General features: G+C 35.9%; 1 protein-coding gene across 1 annotated transcript in view; it reads right to left on the reverse strand.

Annotated features, from left to right (window-relative positions):
- The window catches only part of DZIP3 (DAZ interacting zinc finger protein 3), a 121,900-nt gene that overhangs the window by 40,569 nt on the left and 59,362 nt on the right, over positions 1 to 21,969 (reverse strand). Inside the window, exons 13-17 of the mRNA XM_079923415.1 lie at positions 21,508 to 21,584; positions 19,228 to 19,845; positions 17,326 to 17,358; positions 16,081 to 16,250; positions 15,258 to 15,302 (exon numbers count right to left, since the gene is read on the reverse strand). Of these exons, the coding sequence (XP_079779541.1) occupies positions 15,258 to 15,302; positions 16,081 to 16,250; positions 17,326 to 17,358; positions 19,228 to 19,845; positions 21,508 to 21,584 (943 nt within the window). The remainder of the gene's footprint in view (positions 1 to 15,257; positions 15,303 to 16,080; positions 16,251 to 17,325; positions 17,359 to 19,227; positions 19,846 to 21,507; positions 21,585 to 21,969) is intronic.

Consider the following 21,969-nt stretch of genomic DNA (forward strand, 5'->3'; position numbering starts at 1 on the left):
CACCAGACACTGAATCTGCTGGCACCTTGATCTTGAATTTTCCAGCCTCCAGAACTGTGAGAAATGTTGTTTTTGCCACGCATTTTATGGTAGTTTGCTATAGCAGCCCGAACTAAGACAATGAGTGATGAACTCTGAAATTTTTTTTATTCATACTAATTCTATTTCTTTTTTTAAAATGATAGTTGTGACGCACCAAATTGATTTTATAATCTACCACTGAGTCATGAAACACAACTTGAAAATCACTGATTCAGATATTGGAAGTAAGTGTTGTGGCAGAGTTTGTGTCTATTGCAATATCTTGGGACAGATATTGCAATTGTGTATGTAATTTTCATTTACAGAATCCAATACTAATTACAAGAGTTCTTGAAAGTCTACATGTAAAGAGAAAGCAGATTGATATATTAAGAATCTTATAGGGAAAAAGTGTTAGGGAGATCAGAATTGGGAGGAAATATTAAACAGCCCTATATTTTATTTTCATTAAAAATAAAACTATAACAGCAACCTATTATAATATCAATGACAGTTAACATACTAAAGAGTATTAATTACTCTTATATATCACCTTTCTATTGAGTATCAATTACTGTCATATAAATTACAGTATTAATTTCTACTACCACCTTGTTTACAAGAAACTTCAGGCCTCTTTCCCCACAGATTCCATGATATACTTACTAATTTGTTTTGTTTTATTGTCTGTATACTAAGAAGATTTTTGCATTTCATTGTCTGTTCAATGTCCAGTGCCAATTTGATTTTACAATTTAGAATTATCAACTCCTGCCTTGGTTCTAGTGTACTTGAATAACTAAGTTGAAAAGACCTTTGATTGTTCATAATGAACATATCTAGTATAATTAAGTATAGGTTCCCCCGCTATCCCAAAGTAGAGCATTCCTTTGGAACCTTCCATAAACTGAAATGGCATAAAGTGAAGAAGCAATTACAGGCATACCTCAGAGGTAATGAAGGTTCGGTTCCAGACAACCCCAATAAGGTGAATATTGCAATAAAGCAAGTCACATGAATTTTTTGGTTTCCCAGTTCATATATGTTTATACTATACTGCAGGCTATTAAGTGTGCAATATAGCCTTATGTCTTAAAAGATGTGTACACCTTAATTTAAAAATACTTTATTGCTAAAAAATGCTAACCATCATCTAAGCCTTCAGCAAACTGTAGTCTTTGCTTTGGTAGATGGTCTTGCCTTGATGTTGATGGCTGCTGACTAATCAGGGTGATGGTTGCTGAACGTTGCAATGGCTGTGGCAATTTCTTAAAATACGACAACAGTGAAGTTTGTTGCATTAATTGCCTCTTCCTTTTATGAATGATTTCTCTGTTTGACAGCATTTTACCCACAGTAGAACTTCTTTCAAAATTGGAGTCAATTCTCTCAAACCCTGCCCTTGCTTTACCAACTAAGTTTCTGTCATATTTTAATCCTTTGTTGTCATTTCAACAGTTGTTACAGCACTGTCACCAGGAGTAGATTCCATCTCAAGAAACTACTTTCTTTGCTCATCTGTAAGAAGCAGCTCCTTATCCATTAAAGTTTTATCATGAGATTGCAGCAATTCAGTCACATCTTCAGGCTCCACTTCTATTTCCAGTTCTCTTGCTATTTTCACATGTGCAATTACTTCCTCTACTGAAATCTTAAATCCTTCAGTTTCATCCATTAGGGCTGGAATCAACTTCTTCCAAACTCCTGTTAATGTTGATATTTTGACTTCTTCCCATGAATTATGAACATTTTTAATGGCATCTAGAAAGGTGAATCCTTTCCAGAATGTTTTCAATTGACTTTGCCCAAATCCATCAGTGGACTCACTACCTATGGTAACTGCAGCCTCACAAAATGTATTTCTTAAATAATAAGACTAGAAAGTCCAAGTGACTCCTTCATCCACAGGCGGCAGAACAGATGCTGTGTTAGCAGGCATGAAAACAACATTAATCTCACTGTACATTTCCATCAGAGTTCCTCAGTGACCAGGTACATTGTCAATGAGCAGTAACATTTTGAAAGAAATCTTTGTCTTTTGTTTTACTTTATTTTTTTGAATTTATTTTATTTTTTATACAGTAGGTTCTATTTTATATGTATTAGTGTATATATGTCAATCTCAATCTCCCAATTCATCTCACCACTACCCACTGCCCACTTTCCCCCTTCAGGTGTCCATACGTTTGTTCTCTACATTTCTGTCTCTATTTCTGCCTTGCAAACCGGTTCATCTGCACCACCTTTCTAGATTCCACATATATGCCCTAATATACAATATTTGTTTTTCTCTTTCTGACTTACTTCACTCTGTATGACACTCTCTAGGTCCATCCACATCTCTACAAATGACCCAACTTTGTTCCTTTTTATGGCTGAGTAATATTCCATTGTATATATGTACCACATCTTCTTTATCCATTCATCTGTCGATGGGCATTCAGGTTGCTTCCATGTCCTGGCTATTGTAAATAGTGCTGCAATGAACACTGGGGTGCATGTGTCTTTCTGAATTATGGTTTTCTCAGGGTATATGCCCAGTAGTGGGATTGCTGGGTTATATGGTAATTCCATTTTTAGTTTTTTAAGGAACTCCATACTGTTCTCCATAGTGGCTGCATCAATTTACATTCCCACCAACAGTGCAAGAGGGTTCCCTTTTCTCCACACCCTCTCCAGCATTTGTTGTTTGTAGATTTTCTGATGATGCCCATTCTAACTGGTGTGAGGTGATACCTCATTGTAGTTTTGATTTGCATTTCTCTAGTAACTATTGATGTTGAGCAGCTTTTCATGTGCCTCTTGACCATCTGTAGGTCTTCTTTGGAGAAATGTCTATTTAGGTCCTCTGACCAATTTTGGATTTTTTTTTTTTAACATTGAGCTACGTGAGCTGTTTATATATTTAAGAGATTAATCCTTTGTCTCTTGATTCATTGGCAAATATTTTCTCCCATTCTGAGGGTTATCTTGTTTATGGTTTCCATTGCTGTGCAAAGGCTAAGTTTTATTAGGTCCCATTTGTTTATTTTTATTTCCATTTCTCTAGGAGGTGGGTCAAAAAGGATCTTGCTGTGATTTATGTCATACAGTGTTCTGCCTATGTTTTCCTCTAAGAGTTTTATAGTGTCTGGCCTTACATTTAGGTCTTTAATCCATTTTGAGTTTACTTTTGTGTATAGTGTTAGGAAGTGTTCTAATTTCATTCTTTTACATGTAGCTGTCCAGTTTTCCCAGCACCACTTATTGAAGAGACTGTCTTTTCTCCATTGTATATTCTTGCCTCCTTTATCAAAGATAAGGTGACCATATGTGTGTGGGTTTATCTCGGGGCTTTCTATCCTGTTCCATTGATCTATATTTCTGTTTTTGTGTCAGTACCATACTGTCTTGATTACTGTAGCTTTGTAGTATAGTCTGAAGTCAGGGAGCCTGATTCCTCCAGCTCCATTTTTCTTTCTTAAAATTGCTTTGGCTATTTGGGGTGTTTTGTGTTTCCATACAAATTTTAAGATTTTTTGTTCTAGTTCTGTGAAAAATGCCACTGGGAGATTGATAGGGAGTGCATTGAATCTGTAGATTGCTTTGGGTAGTATAGTCATTTTCACAATGTTGATTCTTCTAATCCAATAACATGGTGTATCTCTCCATCTGTTAGTATCATCTTTAATTTCTTTCATCAGTGTCTTATAGTTTTCTGCATACAGTTCTTTTGTCTACTTAGGTAGGTTTATTCCTAGGTATTTTATTCTTTTTGTTGCAATGGTAAACGGGAGTGTTTCCTTAATTTATCTTTCAGATTTTTCATCATTAGCGTATAGGAGTACAAGAGATTTCTGTGCATTAATTTTGTATCCTGCTACTTTACCAAATTTATTGATTAACAGTTTTCTGGTGACAGCTTTAGGATTCTGTATGTATAGTATCATGTCATCTGCAAATAGTGACAGCTTTACTTCTTCTTTTCCGATTTGGCTTCCTTTTATTTTTTATCTCCGATTGCTGTGGCTAAAATTTCCAAAACTGGGCTTCCCTGGTGGCGCAGTGGTTGAGAGTCCGCCTGCCGATGCAGGGGACACGGGTTCGTGCCCCGGTCCGGGAGGATCCCACGTGCCGCGGAGCGGCTGGGCCCGTGAGGCATGGCTGCTGAGCCTGCGCGTCCGGAGCCTGTGCTCCGCAACGGGAGAGGCGACAGCAATGAGAGGCCCGCGTACCGTAAAAAAAATAAAAATAAAAAAAAAATAAAATTTCCAAAACTATGTTGAATAATACTGGTGAGAGTGGCAACCTTGTCTTGTTCCGGATTTTAGTGGAAATGGTTTCAGTTTTTCACCATTGAGAACTGTGGCTATGGGTTGGCTGTGATGTTGGCTGTGGGTTTGTCATATATGGCCTTTATTATGTTGAGGTAAGTTCCCTCTATGCCTACTTTCTGCAGGGTTTTTATCATAAATGGATGTTAAATTTTGTCAAAAGCTTTTTCTACATCTCTTGAGATGATCATATGGTTTTTATCCTTCAATTTGTTAATATGGTGTATCACATTGATTGATTTGCGAATATTGAGAATTCTTGCTTTCCTGGGATAAACCCCACTTGATTATGGTGTATGAAACTTTTAATGAGCTGCTGGACTCTGTTTGCTAGTATTTTGTTGAGGATTTTTGTGTCTATGTTCAACAATGATATTGGCCTGTAGTTTTCTTTCTTTGTGACATCTTTATCTGGTTTGGTATCAGGGTGATGGTGGCCTCATAGAATGAGTTTGGGAGTGTTCCTCCCTCTGCTATATTTTGGAAGAGTTTGAGAAGGATAGGTGTTAGCTCTTCTCTAAATGTTTGATAGAATTCGCCTGTGAAGCCATCTGGTCCTGGGCTTTTGTTTGTTGGAAGATTTTTAATCACAGTTTCAATTTCAGTGCTTGTGATTGGTCTGTTTATATTTTGTATTTCTTCCTGGTTCAGTCTCGGAAGGTTGTGCTTTTCTAAGAATTTGTGCATTTCTTCCAGGTTGTCCATTTTGGTGGCATATAGTTGCTTGTAGTATTCTCTCATGATGCTTTGTATTTCTGCAGTGTCCATTGTTACTTCTCCTTTTTCATTTCTAATTCTGTTTATTTAAGTCTTCCTTTTTTTCTTGATGAGTCTAGCTAATGGTTTATCAATTGTGTTTATCCTCTCAAAGAAGCAGCTTTTAGTTTTATTGATCGTTGCTATCATTTCCATCATTTCTTTTTCATTTATTTCTGATATGATCTTTACGATTTCCTTCCTTCTGCTAACTTTGGGATTTTTTTTGTTCTTCTTTCTCTAATTGCTTTAGGTGTAAGGTTAGGTTGTTTACTTGAGATTTTTCTTGTTTCTTGAGGTAGGACTGTATTGCTATAAACTTCCCTCTTAGAAGTGCTTTTGCTTTATCCCAGAGGTTTTGGGCCATCGTGTTTTCATTGTCATTTGTTTCTAGGTAGTTTTTAATTTCCTCCTTGATTTCTTCAGTGATCTCTTGGTTATTTATTAACGGATTGTTTAGCCTCCATGTGCTTGTGCTTTTCTACTTTTTTCTCCCTGTAATTTATTTCTAATCTCATAGTGTTGTGGTCAGAAAAGATGCTTTGATATGATTTCAATTTTCTTAAATTTACCAAGGCTTGATTTGTTACCCAAAATGTGATCTATCCTGGAGTATGTTCATGTGCACTTGTGAAGAAAGCGTAATCTGCTATTTTTGGATGGAATGTCCTATAAATATCAATTAAATCTATCTGGTCTATTGTATCATTTAAAGCTTGTGTTTCCTTGTTATTTTTCTGTCTGGATGATCTGTCCATTGGTGTGAGGTGTTAAAGTCCCCCACTATTATTGTGTTACTGTTGATTTCCCCTTTTATAGCTGTTAGTATTTGCCTTATGTATTAAGGTGCTCCAATGTTGGGTGCATATCTATTTATAACTGTTATATATTCTTCTTGGATTGATCCCTTGATCATTATGTAGTGTCCTTCCTTGTCTCTTATAACATTCTTTATTTTAAAGTCTATTTTATCTGATTCGAGTATTGCTACTCCAGCTTTCTTTTGATTTCCATTTGCATGGAATATCTTTTTCCATCCCCTCACCTTCAGTCTGTATGTGTCCTAGGTCTGAAGTGGGTCTCCTGTAGACAGCACATATATGGGTCTTGTTTTTGTATCCATTCAGTGAGCCTGTGTCTTTTGGTTGGAGCATTTAATCCATTCACGCTTAAGGTAATTATCTATATGTATGTTCCTATTACCACTTTCCTAATTGTTTTGGGTTTGTTTTTGTAGGTCTTTTTCTTCTCTTGTGTCTCCCACTTAGAGAAGTTCCTTTAGCATTTGTTGTAGAGCTGGTTTGGTGGTGCTGAATTCTCTTAGCTTTTGCTTGTCTGTGAAGCTGTTGATTTCTCTGTCAAATCTAAATGAGATCCCTGCTGAACAGAGTAATCTTGGTTGCAGCTTCTTCCCTTTCATCACTTTAAATATATCGTGCCACTCCCTTCTGGCTTGTAGTTTCTGCTGAGAAATCAGCTGTTAACCTTATGGGAGTTCCCTTGTATGTTATTTGTCATTTTTCCCTTGTTGCCTTTAATAATTTTTCTTTGTCTTTAATTTTTGTCAATCTGATTACTATGTGTCTCAGCATGTTTCTCCTTGGGTTTACCCTGCCTGGGACTCTCTGCGTTTCCTGGACTTGGGTGGCTATTTTGTTTCCCATGTTAGGGAAGTTTTTGACTATAATCTCTTCAAATATTTTCTCAGGTCCTTTCTATCTCTCTTCTCCTTCTGGGACCCCTATAATGCAAATGTTGATGGGTTTAATGTTGTCCCAGAGGTCTCTTAGGCTGCCTTCATTTCTTTTCATTCATTTTTCTTTATTCTCTTCTATGGCAGTGAATTCCTCCATTCTGTCTTGTAGGTCACTTATCTGTTCTTCTGCCTCCGTTATTCTGCTACTGATTCGTTCTAGTGTATTTTTTGATTTCAGTTATTATATTGTTCATGTCTGTTTGTTCTTTAATTCTTCTAGGTATATTTTTGTTAATTCTTGTAGGTCTTTGTTAAACATTTCTTGCATCTTCTCAATTTTTGCCTCCATTCTTTTTCTGAGTTCCTCGATCATCTTCACTATCATTATTGTGAATTCTTTTTCTGGAAGGTTGCCTATCTCCATTTCATTTAAATGTTTTTCTGGGGTTTTATCTTGTTCCTTCATCTGGTACATAGTCCTCTGCCTTTTCATTTTGTCTATGTTTCTGTGAATGTGGTTTTCGTTCCACAGGCTGCAGGATTGTAGTTCTTCTTGCTTCTGCTGTCTGCCCTCTGGTGGATGCGGCTATCTAAGAGGCTTGTGCAAGCTTCCTGATGGGAGGGATTGGTGGTGGGTAGAGCTGGGTGTTGCTGTGGTGGGCTGAGCTCAGTAAAACTTTAATCTGCCTGTGTGCTGCTGGGTGGGGCTGAATTCCCTCCCTGTTGGTTGTTTGGCCTGAGGCAACGCAGCACTGGAGGCTATAGGCTCTTTGGTGGGGCTAATGGTGGACTCCAGGAGGGCTCACGCCAAGGAGTACTTTCCAGAACTTCTTCTGCCAGTGTTCTTGTCTCCGTGGTGAGCCACAGCCATCCCCTGCCTCTGCAGGAGTCCCTCCAACAGTAGCAGGTAGGTCTGGTTCAGACTTCTATGGGGTTACTGCTCCTGCCCCCTGGGTCCTTATGCATACGCTACTTTGTGTGTGCCCTCCAAGAGTGGAGTCTCTGTTTCCCCTAGTCCTGTCAAAATCCTGCAGTCAAATCCCACTAGCCTTCAAAGTCTGATTCTCTGCAAATTCCTCCTCCCATTGCCGGACCCCCAGGTTGGGAAGCCTGACGTGGTGCTCGGAACCTTCATTCCAGTGGGTGGACTTCTGTGGTATAATTGTTCTCCAGTTTGTGAGTCACCTACCCAGCGGTTATGTGATTTGATTTTATTGTGATTGCACCCTTCCTACTGTCTCATTGCAGCTTCTCCTTTGTCTTTGGATGTGGGGTATCTTTTTTGGTGAGTTCTAGTTCTTCCTGTCAATGATTGTTCAGCAGTTAGTTGTAATTCTGGTGTTCTCGAAAGAGGGAGTGAGCACACGTGCTTGTGGTCCACCATCTTGAACCGACATCCAGAAATCTTTCTTTCTGAGCAGTAGCTCTCAACAGTAGGCTTAATATATTTAGTAAATCATGTTGTAAAGAGATGTGTTGTCATCCAGGCATTGTTGTTCCATTTCGGGAGTACGGACAGAGTTGATTTAGCATAATTGTTAAGGACCCTAGGATTTTCAGAATGGCAAATGAGTACTGGCTTCAACTTAAAATCACTAGCTGCATTATTCCCTAACAAGAGAGTCAGCCTGTGTGTTGGAGTTTTGAAGCCAGGTATTACTTCTCTTCATCTATGAAAGCCCTAGATGGCATCTTCTTCCAATAGAAGGCTGTTTTGTCTACATTGAAAAATCTATTGTTTAGTATAGTCACCTTCATTAATTGTCTTAGCTAGATCTTCTGGATAACTTGCTGCAGCTTCTGCATCAGTGCTTGTTGCTTCACCTTGTACTCTGAAGTTATGGAGATAGCTTCTTTCCTTAAACCTCATGAACCAACCTCTGCTGGCTTCAAACGTTTCTTCTGCAGCTTCCTCACCTCTCTCAGCCTTTACAGAATTGAAAAGAGTTACGGCCTTGTTCTAGATTAGGCTTTGGTTGAAGGCAATGTTGTGGCTGGTTTAATCTTCTATCCAGAATACTGAAATTTTCTCCTTATCAGCAATAAGGCTGTTTCACTTCCTTACCATTCCTGTGTTCACTGGAGTAGCTCTTTAATTTACTTCAAGAACTTTTCCTTTGCATTCACAACTTGGCTAACTGTTTGGCACAACAGGCCTAGCTTTTGGCCTATCCCAGCTTTCAACATAACTTCCTCTCTAAGGTTAATCATTTCTAGCTCTTGATTCAAAGTGAGAGACCTGCAACTCTTCCCTTCATTTGAACACTTAGAGGCCTTTGTAGGGTTATTAATTGGTCTTTTTCAATATTGTTGTATCTCAGGGAATAAGAAAACCCAAGGAGAGGGAGAGAGATGAGGGAATAGCTGGTCAGTGGAGCAGTCAGAATACACACATTTATCTTTTAAGGTGGCCATCTTGTAATGGGCATGGTTTGTGGCAACCCAAAATATAAAAATTACAATAGTAATACCAAAGATCACTGATCACTTCAAGTGGGATTTATCCCAGGAATGCAAAGGTGGTGCACTATCCACAAATCAATCAATGTGATATACCACATTAATAAACTGAAGAATAAAAATCATATGATCATCCCAATAGATGTAAAGAAAGCTTTTGACAAAACTCAACATCCGTTTATGATAAAATTTCTCCGCAAAGTAGGTACAGAGGGAATATACCTCAACAAAATAAAGGCCATATATGATAAGTCCACAGCTAACATCATACTCAATGGTGAAAAGCTGAAAGCATCAGGAACAAGACAATGATGCCCACTTTTGCTAGTTCTATTCAACACAATTTTGGAAGTCCTAGCCACAGACAAGAAAAAGAAAGAAAAATAATCCAAATTGGAAGGGAGGTAGTAAAACTGTTCCTGTTTGCAGATGACATGATATTATACATAGAAAACCCTAAAAACACCACTAGAAAACTACTAGAGCTCATCAATGAATTCAGTAAAGTCACAGGATACAGAATTAATATACAGAAATCTGTTGCATTTCTCTACACTAACAAAGAAATATCAGAGAGAGAAATTGAGAAAACAATCCCATTTACCATTGCATCAAAAAGAATGAAATACCTAGGAATAAATACATGGAGGTAAAAGGCCTGTACTTGGAAAACTAAAGATACTGATGAAAGAAACTGAAGATAACACAAAGTGATGGGTAGATATACCATGTTCACAGATTGGAAGAATTAATATTGTTAAAATGACTATACTACCCAAAGCAATTCACAGATTCAATGCAATTTCTATCAAAATACCAATGGCATTTTTCACAGAACTAAAACAAATAATTCTAAAATTTGTATGAAAATTCAAAGACCCTGAATAGCCAAAGCAATCCTGAGAAAGAAAAACATTGCTGGAGGTATCATGCTCCCTGACTTCAGACTGTACTACAAAGCTACAGTAATCAAAACAGTATCGTACTGGCAAAGAAACAGACACATGGATCAAAGGAATAGAATAGAGAGCCACCCAGGAATAAACCCACACACTTATGGTCAAGTAATCTATGACAAAGGAGGCAAGAATATGCAATGGGGAAAAGACATTCTCTTCAATGAGTAGTGCTGGAACAGCTGAACAGCTACATGTAAAAGACTGAAATTAGAACATTTTCTCATGCCATATACAAAAATAAACTCAAAATGGATTAAAGACTTAAATTTAGGACCAGAAACTATAAAACCCCTAGAAAAACACATAGGCAGAGCACTCTTTGACAAAAATTGTAGCAATATATTTTCTGGATCTGTCTCCTAAGGCAAAGGGAAGAAAAGCAAAAATTAACAAATGGGACCTAATTAAAGTTAAAAGCTTTTGCACAGCAAAGGAAACCATCAACAAAATGAAAAGAAACCTACTGAATGGGAGAAAATATTTGCAAATGATATGACCAAAACCGGTTTAATATCCAAAACAGACAGTTCATACAACTCAATATTAAAAAAAAAAAAAAAAACAACCTGATTAAATAATGAACAGAAGACCTGAATAGACACTTTTCTTCAGAAGACATACAGATGGCCAACAGGCACATGAAAAGATGCTCAACATTGCAAATCATCAGAGAAATGCAAATCAAAACCACAATGAGGGGCTTCCCTGGTGGCGCAGTGGTTGAGAGTCTGCCTGCTGATGCAGGGGACACGGATTTGTGCCCCAGTCTGGGAAGATCCCACATGCCGTGGAGTGGCTGGGCCCGTGAGCCATGGCCGCTGAGCCTGTGCGTCCGGAGCCTGTGCTCTGCAACGGGAGAGGCCACAACAGTGAGAGGCCCGCGTACCGCAAAAAAAAAACCACAATGAGATATCACCTCACATGTGTCAAAATGGCTATAATCAAAAAGACCACAATTAACAAATGTCAGCAAGGATGTGGAGAAAAGGAACACTGTACACCTTTGGTAGGAATGGAAATTGGTGCAGCCACTATGGAAAACAGTACAGAGGTTCCTCAAGAAACCAAAAATACAACTACCACATGATCCAGCAATTCCACTCCTGAGTGTACAGCCAAAGAAAATAAAAACACTAATTTGAAAAGATACATGCACCACAATGTTCATAAGCATTATTTATGCTAGCCAAGATATGGAAGCAACCTAAGCGTCCATCAATAGATGAATGGGTAAAGAAAATATGGTATAAATACACAATGGAATACTACTCAGCCATAAAAAAGAATGAAATTTTACCATTTGCAACAACATGGATGGACCTAGAGAGTATTATGATTAGTGAAATAAGTCAGACAGAGAAAGACAAATGCTATATGGTATCATTTATATTTGGAATCTAAAAAATAAAACGAATAAATATAACAAAACAGAAACAGACTCAAAGATATAGAAGACAAACTAGTGGTTACCAGTGGGGAGAGGGAAGTGGGGAGGGACATTATAGGGGTAGAGGATTAAGATGTACAAACTACTATGTATAAAACAAATAAACTAAAAGGATATATTGTACAGCACAGGGAATATAGCCAATATTTTATAATAACTTTGAATGGAGTATAATCAATAAAAATTTTGAATCACTGTTGTATACTCAAAACTAATATAATATTGTAAATCAACTATACCTAAAAAAAAAGATCACTGATCACAGATCACCATAATAAAATAATAATAATGAAAAAGTTTGAAATGTGAGAATTACCAAAATGCGACACAGAAACACAAAGTGAGTCAATGCTGTTGGGAAAACGGTGCCAATAGACTTGCTTGATGCAGGGTTGCCACAAACCTTCAATTTGTAAAAAATACAGTATCTGCAAAGTGCAATAAAGCAAAGTGCAATAAAATGAGGTTAGTCTGTACCTTTTTTTTGTATAAGCAAAAATCCTCTTCAGATTTCTTTTGGTTAGCACAAACAGATACTAATGCAGGTCTTTCATAAAAAACGAAGTGGCGTAAAGTGAATTTCGAAAAGCGTGAGATACCTGTATTTCTAAAACTCCTTTTAAGCTCTTTCCAGGACAACTTCATGCCTGTCTTACATGCATCTAGCAACTTCCCTTTAGAGGTGACATCCACTTTGAAAAGCCTGATTTATTTCCTGCCATATTTCTTTTTTCCCCAAGGTTTCAATCTCAAAGCATTCTATATTTCTGCTATCTGCTTTACCTTCCTTTTCTATTCCTAACCCTCAGTCCCTCTGAGCAGGGAATGGAATTGGGAAGAAAGAACTAATGAACTCTCAAAGGAGTTATTTACACCTCTATACATACTAATTAGAAGAGGCAGAAATTATCTTATTGTCCCCTCTATTTGCTACACAAATTTTACTTTTTCGTCATCTTCATCCAGAGAATCCCTGATAGGTGTTTTTAGGACCTCAACTATTATTAGGTAGACATGCTGAAAATCAAATAATTAAGAGAGGACATAATTTCACACATAAGGACTTTATAGTCACTCTGTATAACACAAACTTCTATATGCTAGAAGTTTTCGTGAGGAGAACTCTTGATAAGAGAATTTGATTGACTCAGCTTTTTATAATTGGTTGCTTACATTATACTAGACAATTATTTGCTTCTATAACAGTAATTGAGTATATGACTAGGAGGACTATTGTATATGAAATAGTCATATGAAAAATTTTAAGCATTTTTTAGGTTTATACTTCAAATGTCGATAAAAGATATAAGATACAAGATCTCTCTTCTGATGCTGAAATTTTATCTTGATAAAATTAGTTTGTTTTCAAAGTATCTCAATTTTTTTAATAAAATAAATTGGAAGTAAACTTAGGATGTTTAAAGAAAACAAAAAAATTCCTAGATAGTTGCTGACTTTAATAAGAAATTTTTAATATTACTAGTGTATAAATTTTAAGTAGCATTTACATTATTTCTGCTTATGTTTATTCCCTATTTAATTTCAATTTGACATAGAAGTGGGGCTTTCCATTTAGCTAAAATTGAGAATCCAAGTATTAACATATTTTAATCTTTTGGAAGTAAGGAAGAGACACACTGTAACACTTGGAGCTTAGATTTGTGGTCTAATAGCTGTAGATTTACTTGGTCAGCCTTATGCAGTATTAGACCTGGGACTTACCAATGCTTTGGCAAAAATAAAAAATAGCAGCTAAACTAATGAATCAGGTTGCATTTTATTATATATGAATGGTCTAAAAGTAAGAAAAAACATTTGTACTCATGTCTTTTAAAAACAAAATTTATTTTAAAAAATTAATTTTCAAAATAACTTTTGATAAATTTGAAAATTATATTGATATTTTACTGATCAGAGTATAAAATAATCTTTATTTTGTTCTGTACCTCAGTAAGTATTTTGTAAATTTACTTTCATTTGTGTAAAATTTCATTTATGACTAAAGTTTGTGTATACTTCTAAATGACTAATAACATGAACTTATCAGATTGTAGTTGGGCAAATATTCTCAGTTTATAATATAATCTAGACTTTAAATATATGTTTCAAGCCAGAAAATAACATTTTTCACAGTAAAGTTTACATAGCATAGCGGTTAGCTATATGCTTAATAAAAAAATTATCTTGAGTCCAAATCCATAGGAATGTACAACAAGAGTGAACCAAAATGTAAAATATGGACTTTGGATAATTATGATATATCAATTTAGGTCCCTCAATTGTAACAAATGTGCCACTCTGCTGGGGAATGTTGGTTGAAGAGGCTGTGCATGTGTGGGGGCAGGAGGTATATGGGAAATCTCTGTATCTTCCCCATAATTTTGCTCTAAACCAAAAAAACTGCTCTAAAATAATAAAGTCTTAACTTTAAAGAATTAAGCCAATAAAAAAATACTCTTGACTTTCTCTTGTAATTTTTCAAGCTATTAAGAGACTTCTTGCTAAAACTGCGCTACAGATCATAACTTGTTCATTTTACAACTCTCAAATAACAGGAAGAGGCATAAAGAAGCTTCTTGGATTTGTATCATTTTTGTACATTACTGCATTGTTGGAAGAGTCTTAGACACAAAGGAGAAAATCAAGATTTCTTAGGTTTTGAAAAATGCTTCTGAACTTATCTGTAAAAATATGAAAAGAAGCTGTGTTTAAAACAGAGTAGGCAACCTAAGTGTTCATCATCAGATGAATGGATAAAGAAGATGTGGCACATATATACAATGGAATATTACTCAGCCATAAAAAGAAATGAAATTGAGCTAGTTGTAATGAGGTGGATGGACCTACAGTCTGTCATACAGAGTGAAGTAAGTCAGAAAGACAAAGACAAATACCGTATGCTAACACATATATATGGAATTTAAGAATAAAAATGTCATGAAGAACCTACATAAAGACACAGACCTACTAGAGAATGGACTTGAGGATATGGGGAGGGGGAAGGGTAAGCTGTGACAAAGTGAGAGAGTGGCATGGACATATATACACTACCAAACGTAAAATAGATAGCTAGTGGGAAGCAGCCGCATAGCACAGGGAGATCAGCTCGGTGCTTTGTGACCACCTAGAGGGGTGGAATAGGGAGGGTGGGAGGGAGGGAGACGCAAGAGGGAAGAGATATGGGAATATATGTATAACTGATTCACTTTGTTATAAAGCAGAAACTAACACACCATTGTAAAGCAACAATAAAGATGTAAAAAAAAAAAAAGAGTAGGCATTTTTTTAAAATGAGAGTCGTACACAGAAATTAGTGAAATTTCCAAGTGACTAATTCAGTTTCTTTACTTATATATTTAAATGTATATATTATGATTTAAGGAAGTAAAGTAGGGCATACTGTAAGTTTAAATCATTTTCAGAATCTAACATATATAGACTTCTCTATAATCATATATTCAATAAGCTATGAACATTTATAAGTCATTTGTGCTACATGTCTACTTGGACTAATTTTAAGTTCTAACTAATAGTAAAACAATGTATTAAACCTAAGTGTTCATAATCAGACATTCCTCTATTATAACACTAATATAGCCTCTTACCTTTTTATTCTTGGTCTTTTTCTTTTTCTTTGGTTTACTCTTAACCTGATAGATAAGAAATAAATCATTTATTTAATATGCAATTCAAACTGCACAATGGATTACTTTACAAAATGTATTTCCTCTAACCACTGGGATCTTTTATCTTCTAATATAGACCATACTTTCCTTCTAGATTCTATGGAAAATTATTTTCATCTTAATTTTAATCTCAGTTTTCTGCTTGAGAAATCACTGATGTATAAAGGAACAACATATAATGTCAATAAGTAGGCTACTGAAAAGAGCTCAGAGGTCCTCACTTGCACACGTGCATGCATGAGTAACAGAGGAGGAAGGCACCTTAAAAAAAATCAACATATTCAGGTCCATTAGATGAAAAATTAAGCCTAGGAAGAATTTAGTGACTACATAATATCTGTTACCACTTATCTGTAAAGAAATACATCCTGGATGGTTTTAATTCCACCTCTGTGTAAACAGCATTGAAATATCCCTGTTTTCTCTTTCTTTCTCTCTCCTTCTATTCCCCACTATGCTTTCTTCTACTTTCTGTTAACCTCCCACATCCATTCTACCACTCAGGATGAAGAAACATGTGCCAGGCACATAATAAGTGTTCAATAAATGCTGCCAAAATATATGGCTAAGGCAGGAAAGATTATGGAAGAAAGTATTGGGAAAAGAACCATTCCAATTCAAGCTCTGTGTAAACACTTTGATAAATATAAATTAAGATTGTCTGGGAGGCTTTAAGAATAGCACATGCAACAAGCTAAAAGCCTTAAGTTCTTCTAATTCAAATATTAATGAGCAGTTATACTTCCTGGAGATCTTTAATAGATTCTGTTGAAGATTCACTGGGTATCGATGCTCCATCTTTATTCATTTCTGCTAACTGTATTTCAGGGATTGATTTCACATTTATATTGTACTCCATAAGAGGTGGACTTAGTTCTTCTTCTTCATTTTGTAACTCTTCTATTTCAATACCTAAATATTAAAACCAAAACACTCAAAGTCTGGATGCATATAATTTTAGCCTCTTATCACTATTTTGAATATATTTACTACCCCCATAACACCATCCCAGAAATAGAAGACATCTTACTCTGTTCAAATACTAAATGAAAATAAAATGCCCATTTATCAATGACCAAATAACAGGTACATATACTAGCCTGAAACCAATCAATATAAACTCAAATGCTAAGATACTTGACTGTTATCTTAAGCAGACTATAGATACAGATAATGTAGAACTTAAGTCAATTCTAAATACTAAGTTTTTGAGTATCCTGACATTGACCTTATTAAATATTGCAACTAGTATTATTTTAGGGCATAAGTCTGAAACATAAAGAGAAGGAAAAGCTAGATGTTTTTTTTTCCCTTTTTTCTTCTTTTTTATAATCAAAGGTTATTAAAGGGTATCAGTCCCCAATTATGTGACTTCCTTGATACCATGATCCTTGACACTGCTCTAGAGATTCAATACCTAAACTTGTGGACTTCATGTGACTGGTCACAGATGGTCCAAACAAAACCCATTGTGTTACTTTCTTAAGTATAATTTTACTCCAAACAAAACCCATGGTGTTACTTTCTTAAGTATAATTTTAATTGCAAAATTTGAATTCCATTTTAAAAAACCCAACAGTACATAAATGGAAATAAAAAAATTAGCAACTTACCACCTGGCAGAAAAGTATATAGCTTAACAATGGATAGTTAACCAGATAAAAGTTATATAAGCTAAACAGTAGCATATATGAGCAGGTAGAGCAAGCAGGTAGGCATTTTTGCCTGTTGAAGTGCCCTGTGTGTCAAAAGTTAAAATACTCTGTTAGGGTAAACCCTAGGGCATGTGCACTAAGACAAAGGCAGAATAAAGGCTCATACTAGATTCAGCTGACCAGTAGTAATCTGACCATAAAATTTTCCGATCTTATAACAAACAATTACAGTTTATCATACAGTTTATCTGACCAAGTAAAAATCTATAGGTGCCCCTTAGCTATCCTGGGTTGAAAGGTCACTTAGGCATTTGGTTTTTAAACATACTTACGTTGACTGCCCGTTATTGACTGTAGAGCAATTCCTATGATACATAAAGAAAAAAATTAGATATATAATTGCAAATGTAATGTAACTAACAAATATCAGACTGAGACTAAGAAAAATCAGAAGATTTTTTACATTGCACCAATAAATATTATAACTAAAAATAACCAGCTTCACTCATGAATCCAGTTTAAACAAGGCTTAATTAGATTATAACATAAAGGTTATAAACCCATGTTTAGAGAAAGAAAGGTTTAAAAAAAAAGATAGTTCATAATAGATAATGCTTAGAACACAAGCACTTTAAATCAAGAAGCAAATTTTTACAGTTTACAGTCTAAGTTCATGAAGTAATTGTCAATTATGAAGCAAACCTCCATTGAAAGTTTTAGCCTTTTTTTTAGCAAAATCCTGATGAGCATTCTCTCTCCTTGCCCATTAATATTTATTAAGCACCTATGATATATCAGGCTGTGTTAGGCTCTAGAGTTTGAATGGTGAGAAAAAAGATAACCATCATAGAGATTTAGTGGGGACAATGGATATTAATCAAATAATCAGATACACAAATGAAAACCAAACTGTAATAACTACTAGGGAAGACATATAAGATACTAGGAAAGCCTCTATTAAAGGGACTTGAGCAATAAGCTCGTCAGACTTTCAGAGTGAAAACTGTTTGAAATACCTTGAATTTATTGCTCAACTCACTTTCCCAAATATTTTTATTCTCATAAGTTTTTGTCATTCAAAATCTTAATAGAGTAAATGTAAAAAAGAAAAGTCTCTAATTTATAAGCCAATTTACAAGTCAAGGGTGCTTGCCTGACTTTCTTATAGCATCAAACTCAGCATTCTCTTCTTTTATGTTCAAAGAAAGCTTTCTTAAAGGTTAAGTAGGAAAACACAATGGAATCCCAGAGCCTTAGCAAAAGGAGTGGGATTGGGGCCTAGCAATTATAGCTGAAGAAAATCTGGACCAGGTCAACAATTACTAGAAGCTTGGAAAGTTATACATTTAAATAGCATCACTGTGATCATCAGTTGCTCACCAGGTAGTATGACTAATAATTTGGGACCAGGAAAATTCACCTAGAATAACACAGCAAGGGTTTCAGTGATGCTGACATGGCTTCAACTCCACTCTCCACCATGACAGCTGAGAAGCTATCCTGGAATGTGGGGAGGAGGTCTGAAGTCTTCCCCATAACAACAAATAATGTTTGGGAATGGACACCGCCAACCTTAGACAACCTTAGACCTTGCATAAATGTTATCTGATTTTTAAAGTTACCTATGACCAAACTTTTAAACAAAAGTCAAGGTTCTGATAGAAAGGAGAAACATACACTCATGGTGTCTAAAAGGGCATTCCTGAAATACTCAGTACCTGTATTTCATGGTTTTAGTCATCCTTAATTTTGTAGAAGTGATAAAACTCCTCTACTTAAAAATATTCAACAATTCCTTTTTGAAAACACAAATTCCTCAACATGGCAAGAGAAATCCTCTTGAATGTATTCTATGAACTCTCCCCTACTTTAATCTCAGTATTGCCAAACTTTTTAGTTCCTTGTACTATAATATATTTTTATGTTTCTATACCTTTGCTCTTGTTTCCTTCTGAAACATCCTTCTCCATCTTCTTCACTTGGCTAACTTTTACATGTCATTTAACAACTCCTTAGATATTCTATCTCCAGAAAACCTTTTTGGATTCTCTTAGGCTAGAATTTCCCATGGTATTCTGGAAACATCTCTAGCACTGTAATTTCTATTGGCTTCTTGATGAGGATATTCTCTCAAGAATGTGAGCACACTGAATCTCCTACCCTTATCACTGTACGTGGCACATAGCAGACACTCAGTGAAGGTTTACTGGCTTAAGTAAATAATTATTTTGTACCTTGTTGATAGCAGGATAACATCCTCTGAATGATTTCTGGTACTGGTATGCCTAGGTAGATGGACAGCTGATGGTAATCAAGGGAGATATTCTCAATGGGATTCTCCTTCACTTTGTCAATATCTTCTTGCTTCATCCCGAGGCGCAGAAGAATATCTGAAACTTTTTTCCAAATTGAATTGAATTGTGACTCAGTGAGACCATTCATCAAAATCTCACTAAGGAGGATATCCCTGTATTTGCACAGCCTCAGGATGTCTGCAGACTTAGAGAGATCAGAAGATGGTGGTTCCATATTCCAGCCTTTTTTGGGTGCAGGGAACACATTCAAATGTTTTATAAGAGCTAATAGGAGGTATAAGTCAAACTGTTTGGACTGTGGCAGCTCCTTGTTTGGGGGATAAAGCAGATGCCATGCTCCACCCAAAGGGTGATTGGTCCAAAGATGGTTGTAGTAGGGTTCCAATACATTCTTGTGTATAAGAAGCTCTTTTTTCAAAAGAGGGGGTGGCATAGCCTCATCAAATATTTGCCGAACAATGTCAGTACCAGAAACAATAATTATATGAAGCAGATGATAGAAATAATTATAATCAAGTTTGAAGATAGGCATTTCATCTGAAAATGAATTTTGAGAAGTCAAAAGATTCCACATTAATGCTCTTTTTCTATGTGATTTCTTGCATTACATCCTAAGCTCCTGTAGGACAGGCACTATTCCAAAAGAATGAAGTACAGTACAGTGCTTTGTCACAGCCAATGCTCAATAGGCATGCTGCTATCTGTCTAGCTGTCAAAAAGTCAAAACAAAAACAGTATGTTCCAAGCAAAAGTAATCACAAAAACTAATCACTATAGAAGGCTTTCAACCATCCAGGGTTTTGTTCAAATAAATGAGCTTTGGCCACCAAATGGCATAAAAGTATTAAGCCTTTGAAAATTCTGAAGACTGTCAAGAATGGTAACTGCCAGTGTTCAGTTATACTTTACTTAGGCAATTATATTTTATCTTAGTCAGCATTGTCCAGTAAAACTTTTTGTGATGAAAATATTTTAGATTTTCACTGTCCACTAGCCACTGAACAGTGGAAATGCTGCTTGTCTGACAAAGGAACTGAGTTTGAAACTTTATCTAATTTTAATGAGTTTAAATTTAAACAGCACATATGGCTAGTGACTACTGTATTAGACAATACAGAACTATAGCAAGAACCATAAAGTGATTTAATGCCTTGCTTCTCAAAGTACAGTCCACTGGCCAGCAGCAGCAGCAGCCACATGGGAGCCTGCTAGAAATACAGAATCTCAGGTCTCACCCCAGAGATACTGAATTGGCACCGACATTTTAACAAAATCACAGATGATTCAAATATATATTAAAGTTTGAGACACACTGATCTTATGAACCTCTTTTTCTTATCCTTTCAAAAAATAAATTAATGATTAAGTAGGTATTTCATCAATGAAATGGAATAAAGCATGAGACGGAACTATTTGATATTTTTCTGGTTTAGTAGCACTTCCCAAAGAGGAAAGTAGACTGAGGTGAATTAGAAAGTAATAAGAATTTGGTATATGATGGTATATTTTTAAAACTAATAAAATATGTGTTTATTATAAAGCACAACTTTATTATTTTATCCTTCATGATTCTGTGTTTCAAAAGATTTTTAAAGTAATATTCTTGTTTGATATACTTGACATAAACTGTGGAGGCAAACAAGGTTACAAAGCAAATGACTCAAGGAGCTTTCTCTGGGCTGCCAAATAAGAAGCTGGCTAGGATCAGGGACATCCATTCTCCCTAGCAAGAAGGAATGCCACCAGACTACTCTTCCATGGGTCCAGGAGCCCTTAAGCTCTCCAAGTGCTGAGCAGCTGGCATTTCCTAGCACACTCCTAAAGAGCTGGCACCTAAGTTTAGACTACTTGGCCTTGAGCCCCAAATGTTCATTCTTTCCATTTCACCCTTTTAACAGGGAATGCAACAAGTGAGGAGTTGGTAGGGAACATCAGCTGAAGCTCAATCTGTGTAGTCACAGCTATGCACCAAACCCAGCAAACCTCTCTGTAGATGCAAGGTAATGTGATACCCATACACCTGCTAATCTTTCTGTCCATGAATTCCAGCCTACACCAAGTGATGTTTGTTAGTGTAAACCCAAGCCCAACGAATGACAAACTCAAAGAAACACACAGTTGTTAATGGCATGATACTTTACAGAGCAAGTCAAAATTTTTAACAGTTTTCAACAGGAGACATATGAAAGTAAAATATACCTTTTGTACCAAATTTTAAACTGATCTTCGGTCTTATATCGCTATCATCTATTTTCAGAGACATCAACTTTTTATAACTGCAAATGGAAAAAAAATTAGGTTAAAAAAGTCAGTCAAGATTTCTAGTATCAGCATGGCTAAGTCAGTGAGCATTTTCTTCTCTTCCTTCTGGAAATAACTTAAAAGTAAAGGAGAAAAATAAATGAACAAATAAAAAACACCAACAGTAACAACCCTACATTGCCACTTTCATTAGAATTCGGAGGCAAGTAGAATTGCTAGATTTCATACAAAAAGAATCACATGACTAGCTTATTTGCAAGAAGACTATTTGGTAGTAGGAAAAAAGAAATCTTTGCACTGTAAAAAGGCAGCAAATCTGGAACTCCTCCCAGACCCTCCTCCACCACAGTATCTTCTTACCAATAACTATTCCAAGAAAACTCAACTCATTTAATGACT

The sequence above is a fragment of the Stenella coeruleoalba genome (assembly GCF_951394435.1).
Source record: "Stenella coeruleoalba genome assembly, chromosome: 5".
NCBI lineage: Eukaryota > Metazoa > Chordata > Mammalia > Artiodactyla > Delphinidae > Stenella > Stenella coeruleoalba.